General features: G+C 61.3%; 2 protein-coding genes across 3 annotated transcripts; one reads left to right on the top strand and one right to left on the bottom strand.

Moving 5' to 3' along the window:
- RASL10A (RAS like family 10 member A) lies at positions 1–2,349 on the top strand. The gene is made up of 3 exons (XM_047761204.1): positions 1–228; positions 1,271–1,395; positions 1,703–2,349. Exons 1-3 carry the CDS (start codon positions 10–12, stop codon positions 1,968–1,970), a joined length of 612 nt encoding a protein of 203 aa, XP_047617160.1. The 5' UTR covers positions 1–9; the 3' UTR covers positions 1,971–2,349.
- A 163-nt stretch (positions 2,350–2,512) lies between these two features.
- Positions 2,513–8,036, bottom strand: GAS2L1 (growth arrest specific 2 like 1). 2 transcript variants are annotated; one of them, XM_047761202.1, is made up of 6 exons: positions 7,883–8,036; positions 6,305–7,089; positions 4,793–4,900; positions 4,613–4,709; positions 4,357–4,528; positions 2,513–3,841 (listed from the first exon to the last, which is right to left on the bottom strand). In XM_047761202.1, exons 2-6 carry the CDS (start codon positions 6,935–6,937, stop codon positions 2,806–2,808), a joined length of 2,046 nt encoding a protein of 681 aa, XP_047617158.1. In that variant the 5' UTR covers positions 6,938–7,089; positions 7,883–8,036; the 3' UTR covers positions 2,513–2,805. The 2 variants fall into 2 exon arrangements, with proteins under 2 accessions (XP_047617158.1, XP_047617159.1); XM_047761203.1 differs by having other exon boundaries at positions 6,305–6,956; positions 7,883–8,032.
- Positions 8,037–9,019: the final 983 nt, after the last annotated feature.

The raw sequence follows: 9,019 nt of genomic DNA, 5'->3' as shown, positions 1-9,019 counted from the left end.
GCGCGGGCCATGGGGGGCAGCCTGCGGGTGGCCGTGCTGGGCGCCCCAGGCGTGGGCAAGACGGCCATCATCCGCCAGTTCCTGTTCGGTGACTACCCGGAGCGCCACCGGCCCACGGACGGGCCCAGCCTCTACCGGCCCGCGGTGTTACTCGACGGCGCCGTCTACGACCTGAGCATCCGCGACGGCGATGGTGCTGGCCCCGGTCAGAACCCCAGGGGTCTAGAGGTAGCAGCTTGAGCGGCGAGCAAGGGCGACTGACAGAATGTGTGTGAGTGTGAGTGCTCGGCACACACGTGCGTGTCCGCGTGGACGGCCCCAGGGTGCCTGACGGTGTTCATGCATTGAAGGATGAATGGGTATCCTGGAATTTGTGCCTCACCCCTTCTGCTGGTCTGAAGTTGCCTGAAACCAGGCCTGAGACCGGCTGATTTTGCAAGGTGGATTTTTCTCGCTATCTGCCTGCCCGCACTGGTGGGTGGAGAACAGTGCGTGGCAGAGCATGGTCCTACTTCCCTGAGGGTGAGCGTTGTGTGTTTGGGGTCTTGAGCAGAGCCGCAGCGGGAAAGGTTGAAACCAGACAAAGTGATGTACTTTGTGTGTGCGTGTGTGTCAGGGATGGGGCGGTCGTTCATTCCTGTGACTTGCAGCAGAGACTAGTAATTTTGCAAAGTCCAGGCAAACAATCCTTCGAGAGGTTGCGAGGAAAGAGCAGGCAGGATTAAGCAGGGCTGCCGGGGAGGGCGGGGGGATTGCATTTGGGGTAAACCTGGAAGGATTAGTTAAGTTTTGATTAAATGCTTCCAGCCGCAGGCATTCCAGGTGGAAAGAGCAGCGTGCTCTTAGGCTGGAGGCCTAAACGGGGACAGCTGCTGACCTTCAGTGGTCTCTGCGGGCTGGGGGAGCCGGCTTTGGAATTAAGCTTGGAGGTAGTAGTCAACCAGCCGGGGCATCTGGGGAGGGGCGGGGCCTGCCCCGAGTTGCGTTGTGGGATACTGAAGGAGGAGGAGGAAGAAGATGGGAGTGGAGAGGAGACCCAGACTGAAGAAGGGCTGGAAGCCGACTGGCTTCAGGCACCACCTGAAAATGTATATTCGAGCGGCCATGAGGACAGCAGGGCCCAGGAGCTTGGGAGAAAGAGTGCACTGACGAGGATGAGGACAGCTGAGGCCTGAGCATGAACTGTGGGTTTAGCGTCAAGTCTCCTGCAAAAAGTCTGGGCATGAGAGTGGGAAGGGGACTCCGGCAGACTCTAGCCTCCCGCCCCCAGGAGTGGCCAGACCCTAAGGACTGGAGCTTGCAGGACACGGATGCCTTCGTGCTTGTCTATGACATCTGCAGCCCAGACAGCTTCGACTACGTGAAGGCGCTGCGGCAGCGGATCGCGGAAACCAGGTGGGAGCTCGCCCGGAACGGCGTGTGGGGAGGAGGGGAGTGTTTGTGGGTCTGGCCGGACCTTTGCCTGAGGTGAGCGGGTGAGTTCTGCCGGCGTTTTGGGCCTGGTCTCAGGCCTTCTAGGCCTGGCCGCTAGCAGTAGCGGTCTTTGAGCCTGGGTCTTTGAGGGTCTGGTGTTTGCTAGGGGTCTCTGGCTGCAGGAGGGTATGCTCCTGAGTGTATATATATCCGGTGTGTGTGTGGGGGGGGGAGTTCTCCGGCCATGGGGTTCCTGACACAGCGACCCTCCTTCCTATTTGGCTCCCAGGCCGGCGGGCGCACCCGAGGCGCCCATCCTCGTGGTTGGCAACAAGCGGGATCGGCAGCGGCTGCGGTTCGGGCCTCGGCGTGCGCTGGCAGCCCTGGTGCGCAGGGGTTGGCGCTGCGGATACCTCGAGTGCTCCGCCAAGTACAATTGGCACGTGCTGCGTCTCTTCCGCGAGCTACTGCGCTGCGCTCTGGTGCGGTCACGCCCTGCGCACCCGGCTCTGCGCCTGCAGGGGGCGCTGCATCCGGCGCGCTGCATCCTCATGTGACTGAATTGGACGGCGCCGCCGAGGGCGGCGGGGGTGGGGGTGTCCTCCATTTGACTGGAACGACTGGGGACCCGGATTGGATGAGATTGCCCAATTTCTCTTGGATTGGACAGGACATTGTCCTCCGTGAATGGCTGAGGAACGCTCCCACCCAGTCTCCTGGGCAACAGGCCTCTTTGAACATCATTGGACCCACACAGGCCTCAAGCCCCATTGGACAGATTAGTCTTTTCTGGGAATTCACTGGGTCATGATCCCATTGGATGGAAGGAACTTGGCTGTGAATTTGATTGGAAGCTCTCAGACTGCTCTTGGAGTTTCATTGGACAAACTATTAAGTCAGACCTCTCAGGAGGTAATAAAGAGGGAAACAATTCAAGCGCACCAGGCATTTCTGGGAAGGACAGGGTGATCTTAAGCCTAGAGGTCAGAGCTGCTAGGCATTGTCCCCCGGCAGTTAACACCAGAATCCTAACTTGTAATGAGGGCCCCCTAATGGGTGTGACGGCTTCAAGGCTGAGTCCCCAAAAAGCAGACACAAGTAGCTGGAACAAAACTTTACTGTCAGGCTCAGCAGGGCCACAGGACCTCAGCAAGGTCCTCATTGGGCTGGCCCACCTCCTCTAAGGCATTCAATAATATTAGTAATTAAATAGCAATGCTCATCCCCCAACCGGAATGTACAAGAGAGGTGCCATTGTGCCATGTGGTCCCAAGGGGTCTGGTCCCATGAGGTCTGGTCCCCAAGAGGCAAGGGGGCTCCCTGATGCAGAAGGGTTAAGGCCACAAAGGAAAAGGAGAAGGAATGTGGGAATGGGAGCAGTGGGCTGGTCCATCACATCCAGGAATCCGGTTCTGCCCTTGGGCTGACCGAGTGCAGGGCAGGCCAGGCCCCGGGCTCTGTGGGTCCAGATGGGCAGCGGGGGCCCCTTGGCGTGGGGATGCGTGAGGGTTTTCGGTCAGGCTGTGTGTCCATCCGGCCTCGCGCCCAGGTCCTGGGGGGCTCTGGGCCAGTCAGGGGGCTCCCAGGAGCATCTGGTGCACCCCCTAAACCAGGGCAAGGGCTGCCTTCATCAGAAGAGCTGGACAGGGCTGGGCCTCGGGGACCAGGCAGTCCATTGGCCATCCTTCCAGAGTCCCCAGGTTGGCCACACTTGCTACCCAGGATGCTCAGGGATGAAGAGGAGGAGCTGGAGGAACAGTAGGCGGAATCAGGAGCTGGAGGGTCTGGGGCCCGAATCGGGTCAGGGGCTGGTCCAGTGGAGGTCCCACCAGCAGCAGCCTCAAGGGCTCGGGCGTTGGCCAGGAACTCCTCTTCCAGGCGTCGGAATAGTTGCTGCTCCTGCTTTGGGTCAAGCTGCAGTGGGGTGCGGAAAACACTGGCAGGGGTAGAGCTCAACTCTGGACTGGGGCTGGGAACTCGAGGAGGCCGGGGGGCTGCAGGGCTGTGGGCACGGGGAGTCCGGGGACTGCTCCTGCCTGAGCCCCCACTTCCCCTGCCCCGTGGCACCCATGAGTGCTGCCCATCTCGGTCCCGACGCACCAGCAGCACAGCCTGCTCCTCGCGGCTCTGGCTCCTGGCCCGCCGGGCAGGGCTGGGGGCCAACAGCTGGCCTCCCCTGCCTCCCGGGGCCCCTCGTGGCCGTCCCCGATCCAGCCGGTCTCGAGACTGGCTGCGCGGGGCGGGAGGCCGCCTTGGGGAGGCTGGGGTGCCTGTGGTCACCCGCCGGCTGGGCCGCTCCCGCCGGGGGCCAGTGCCTGAGTCTTCACTGCGGGCACTGAGAGGGCCGCTCTGGGCTGAGGAGGCCGAGGAATCACTGTCCCCAGAGCAGCGGCGGGAGCGAGGATGGGGTGGCAGCTGGTCCCGGGCCCTGGGGCAGGGGAACGAGAGAGAGAGAGATGGGGCAACTTGGAGGGGACTGGTGCACAGGAAGGACAGGGAAAGGAAGCAACAGGCAGCCATGTGGGTGGGGGGTGGGGAGACACCTGTGGGGGTGGTGTCGTGGGGGGGCTGCCAAGGACTTCTGTCAGTCTTGGGGACTTCCAGAGAGAAGTGAGAGACTCTGCCGCAGCTTCCTGCAGCCAGGGCCACCCCCAACCCCAAGGCAGCGGAAGAAGAAGGCCCTAAGCTCCCCCTCCCCAGGCCTCTGGTTTCCTGGGCAGGCCAGAGGGAAGCACAGTTGGACTGGCCGCCACCCAGCCCCAGGGCCCGCCCAGCTGTGTTGTTCGTTTGGTGGGGTTGCCATGGAGTCGGGAAGCCAGGCCCACCCCCACCCACGGGAACTTTTCCCAGGGTGTGAGTCACTGGAGCATAGTCATTTAGGCCAGGGCGGGCGCCCGGCCCCCAACCCCGGACTTCTCACACCCACATCCTCCTGCCTCTCACCTGAGCGGGGTCTCAGGCCCCTCCTTTGAGCTGCGTAAACTAATGGGTGTCATTTCTGGGCGGGAGCCCCGGCGCTCACCCCCTGGGGCTGGGCTACCAGCTCGGGGGCTGGGGGTGGGTGACACTCGCTGCGGGGAGAAGGTGCGGGCCCTCGGCTGGGGTGGGCGGTGGGCTGCAGGGAGAAAGGACAGATGGTATGTTGGGGGGCGGGCACAGAGGTGAGCACCCGCCTGCCCCCACCACCATGGACACTGACCCGTGGAGGAGCAGCGGCAGGGGTCATGCTTGTCCAGGTAGTGCTCCAGCGTGTCCCAGCCACCGCCCACACGCACCATCACATGGCTCCTCAGCACCTGTGGGAGCCCAGTGTTTGCAGGTCATGGCCTGTCCCCAACCTCCCCAGCGGCCACCTGCTTGGGTAGTCCCTTGCTCTCACCCGCACAAAGATGAGCAGGCTGGAGTCTCCCACGCGGTACTTCCCCTCCGAGACCTTGATCATGGGAAACTGGTCTGGGCAGGTGCAATGGCCCAAGATCTCCCTCACCTGAGATGAGAGAGGAGAGCCTGGAGGTCAGGGGTCAGGTCCCTCCTCCTGGGAGCCTGATGTCAGCAACTCCAGGATCAGAAGGAAGTAAGTCTTGGGGAGCTAGGGCAAGACTCTGCTGCCCCAGGCTGGACTGCAGCCTCTACCCTTTGCCTTTCACCAGCTTTCTTTCCCCTTTGGCAACCAGGGATCAGGGAGCTGACCAGGATAAGATGGAGGGGTTGTGGTCAGGCCAGGACCTAGGACCCCAAAAGGCACATCCTTGAATCCCTGAGCCTGTCCTCACTCCCCTTCGCCCACTTCACAGACATAATATTGAGAGTCATAGAGAGGCCAGGTTCAGGGACAAAACCTGGGACACAGGTACAGAGAACCTATACCACATGGAGGCAAGAGTGTCACAGATGTGTGCGTATGTTGGTAAGGCACACACACACAACAACACACACGCCAAGCCACATGCCTTACCAGTACACATCTGCCCACATGCTCCCCCAGGCCTGGAGCTGCCAGGCTGGCTATGTGGGCGGCCCCTCCCGCCTCCTCACCCACAGCAGAACCGCTGGAGAAAATGAGCAGGTGGAGCCTCGGGTGACCCTGGCCCAGGATGGGGTGGGGTGGCAGCCTCTGCCCACAGCCATCCGGCTACCCTCCTCCAAGAGGATACATCATGTCCTAATCTCTTGATAAGAAGGAAACTCTTGGCCTGGCTGTGGGGGTGTCAGGGACACCTCGATCCCAGGAAGAAGAGGAGGGAGCTGGGGTCATGGTCTGGCACCTCCTATGCTCAGAGTAGAAAGAATCCTGCATCTTCTCACAGGACTTGTGCTCCCAGTAGCAGCAACTGCTCTGGGCTGGGCTACCCAGATAAGTGAGCTACAAGGCCCTGGGGAGTGGGAGGGATCTGCAGAGCCACTGGGAGCTTCCCTAGGCACTCACTGAGTGGCTACTATGTGCCAGGCACCTTGCCCAGGACCAAACATCTCGGGCACCTGTGATGTTATTTAACCTCAGGCTCAGTGATGTTATGGACACAACTGTCTAGCAGCTGAGTGCAGGGAGGGCATTGTGGAGGGGCTGCAACCATGAGGCCCCCTAGATGAAAGACCCAGCACTTATCTCTCTAGTGCACGGTTAGCAAAGGACAGAAAGCAGGGAGATTATGCAATGGGGCCTGAGTATTCTCCCAGGCCTTATGGTCCCTGTGACCTTACCCAGTACCAGTACCTCCCTGTCCCTGGTCCTACTCATCTCCTTGAGCCAGGTATCCACTTGATGATCAACATATGTACCCTTTCGCTGTCCTGCAGATTCGTGGTTAGGCCTGGGTCCCTGGCCTCTGGCACACAGGGATGGGTGAGTGAGAGTAAGCGGGCCACCAGGAATGCAGACTCGGGGACTCACCAGCTCATCGAGGTTGCGCAGGTCGCTGGGCGTCATTCGGGGCCCACGGGCAGGAGCCCCTGGGGTGGAGGCAGTCTCCGGGATGTTCTCCCCAGCAGTGGGGGCATTGGGGGCCGGGGGTGTAGCACGCAGCTCTCGCTCAATCTCCTGTTCAAATTGCACGAGGCGAGGGGCGAGCAGGCCAAGGCGGGCACCGCGCCGTGCCACCTCCAGCAGGCACAGCACCACACTTTTCTCGTTCTTTCGCAGCACCAGGTCCTCAGTCTCGAACATGAGCACTTCGGGCACGCCCAGCTCCCCTCGGCACCAGCCGATGAAAGTAGCCACATTGTCTCGGGCCATGAAGGAGCCAGGTGCCACGCTGTGTGCCTGGAAGGCCACCCCACGGGCCGGGCGGGCAGCGGCCATGGCGCGGGCAGCCTCCGTGACAGCGTTGGCATGTTGGCACAGTGTGGTGCCGGTAGCCAGCCCCGTCAGGAAGCCATCGCCACCACTGGGCAGACCCAGGCCATACAAGGCATTGAGCCACTCGGCCAGGTCCTCCTTCATGGCCTCCACATAGGCCTCGCTTGAGCGGAATGGCCGCACGCTCTTGGCTGCTGAGCCTGCAATGCCCGCCACTGGGTCCGCCATGCCCAGGCCAGCCGAGTCACTGTGAGCAAGGACACGGGTCAGGATTGCTGTGAGGACCCATTGAGCTCTCAGTACAAAGTTGCTGACCACCTGCACTCTCCTGTCCTTTCAGACCAAATGTCTTGAGAAACTTCTTGCCTCAGTTTTCCCATCTGTTAAATGGATACAATAACATTACCTTCCTCATAGGAACAAATGGGATAATTTTTATAAATGACTTAGTGTCCATAAGTGTTTGTTGTTTGGTTCTTAGAGGGGAGACAGGCTGTTGGGGTACTTGGCTGAGTCCTCTCGCCCAGGCAGGGAGGCACCCATCTGGACCTCCCTGTGTAATAGGTGATGAGCTGAGCCCTAGCGAGATGAGCCTCACAGCCCTGGACTCACAGTAGGAAGCCTGGTCCTGACCTCAGAGAGGGGTTAGCCCCACTGCTCAGGGCTGCTGCCCATCCTGCTTCCTCCGGAAAGATCCCAGGTCCTCCCTCAGACCCCTTTCCCTAAAGACCGTGTCATTATAGCAATGACATGAACAGCAGCAGCAGAAAAGTAATCACGATGATCGTGGCCAGCACTAAGCTCAGTGATATTACCTCCATTTTACAGATGAGGAAACTGAGGAGCAGAGCGCACTCATGGACGCTGAGCAATGGCTGGCGGGGCAGTAGGAGCCCTGGCCGACCGACAGGGCACTGCGTTGCTGATCCGGCAGCCCGCTGGCCCGGGCCAGGCCCCGCCTCCTCCAAGGAGCCTCCCCAGCGCCCCAGGCTGGCCCGTGTGAGCCAGGGCTCAGAATAGCCTTCGCCAGCCCCGGCTGTTCTCTGGGCTTCGGCCCAGAGAGGGTGCGGGGCTGCCCAAGGTCACACAGCTCTGGGGAAGAGGCCGCGGCCGCTGCCGCCAAGTCCCCTTCACTGTGTGCCGGGCAGGGGGTCTGGGGGTCCCCGCACTCACCTCGCTCATCCTGCGGCCTCGGGGAGCATCGCCCTGGCGGGGCCGGGACCGGGCCGCTGCAGGGAGGCGCCGCCCGAGCCACAGCGGATCCCGGTCCCACCACCGCGTCCTCCGCGCCAGCCGTCTCCGCCCCGCCTCCCTGGAATTCGGATCCGGCCCGGAGGGGTGGGCGGGGCCACATGCTCTTAAAGGGGACGCGCTCTTCCCGGGCTGGGAGGGTCTCCAGATGCCCAGCGGGCCAGGGACTCTTTGCAACCCTGAGTGGAGGCGGAACTAGGGCCCCCAGGCAACCCTACCAGCCCAGATGTCCCATACCCACCCAGGCTGGTCCCCACAGTCTCTTCCACCCTTCTTGGTCTCCTGGGGAGGGGTTTGGGTGTTTTTAGTTGCACTCCCTCGTCTCCAGTTGGTGGCCTCCCGGGTGAGGTGCACAGCCTGTTCGTTCCCAAGAACTCAGGAAGCGATAGGGACCTGGGGCTGCAAAGTCACCTCCTCCAAGTGGTCCTCCTTAGCTCAGATAAATGAAGCTGTCCAACCTGGGGTGGCGGGCTTCCTACAGGCAGGGCGGCCTCGGGGAAGGATGGGGAGGGTTCTGTTACCCCCACCCAGCCACTGGAATGCTCTTTTTTAACCCTGAGGTTAGGGGACCCTGTTTCTCCGATGAAGGCACTGAGGCTTAGAGGGGTAGGCAGGATGACGCTGTGGGCCCCTCCTCTGCGGTGAGGACGGGCCAGTCCTGGACCAACTCTGGCTGTCTGGGTGCGGCCATAGGCTATGGGCGAGAGGAGGATTGGCAGCAGCCGAAGGTTAAGCCTGCCTGGTTTCTTTTCAAACTGCAGAGGAGGGAGCTGGCTGGGACCAGCGGGAAATCCTGCCCCCTGCTGCGGTAGGCCTGGCTAGGCAGCAGCCTTGCTGGCCAGGCAGGGCTGCTTGGGATGTGGGGGGAAGCACTACCAACAACAGCCAATGCTCAGAGCTTTGATAAGGCTCCTACTGTGTGCCAGGCCTACTGTGCGCCCTTGACCTGAAGAAACTGATGAGTCACCTCTATGAGGGACACTGTTATGCCCAAACTTGGGCTCAGTCAGAAGAGTAGCTGATGGAGCTGGGATTTGAACAATGACTATTTTGGGAATA

Source organism: Phacochoerus africanus, chromosome 15, assembly GCF_016906955.1.
Source record: "Phacochoerus africanus isolate WHEZ1 chromosome 15, ROS_Pafr_v1, whole genome shotgun sequence".
NCBI classification, from domain to species: Eukaryota; Metazoa; Chordata; class Mammalia; order Artiodactyla; family Suidae; genus Phacochoerus; species Phacochoerus africanus.
Note: the sequence above shows the minus strand (reverse complement) of the source record. Positions and strands in the feature narration are given on the sequence as shown.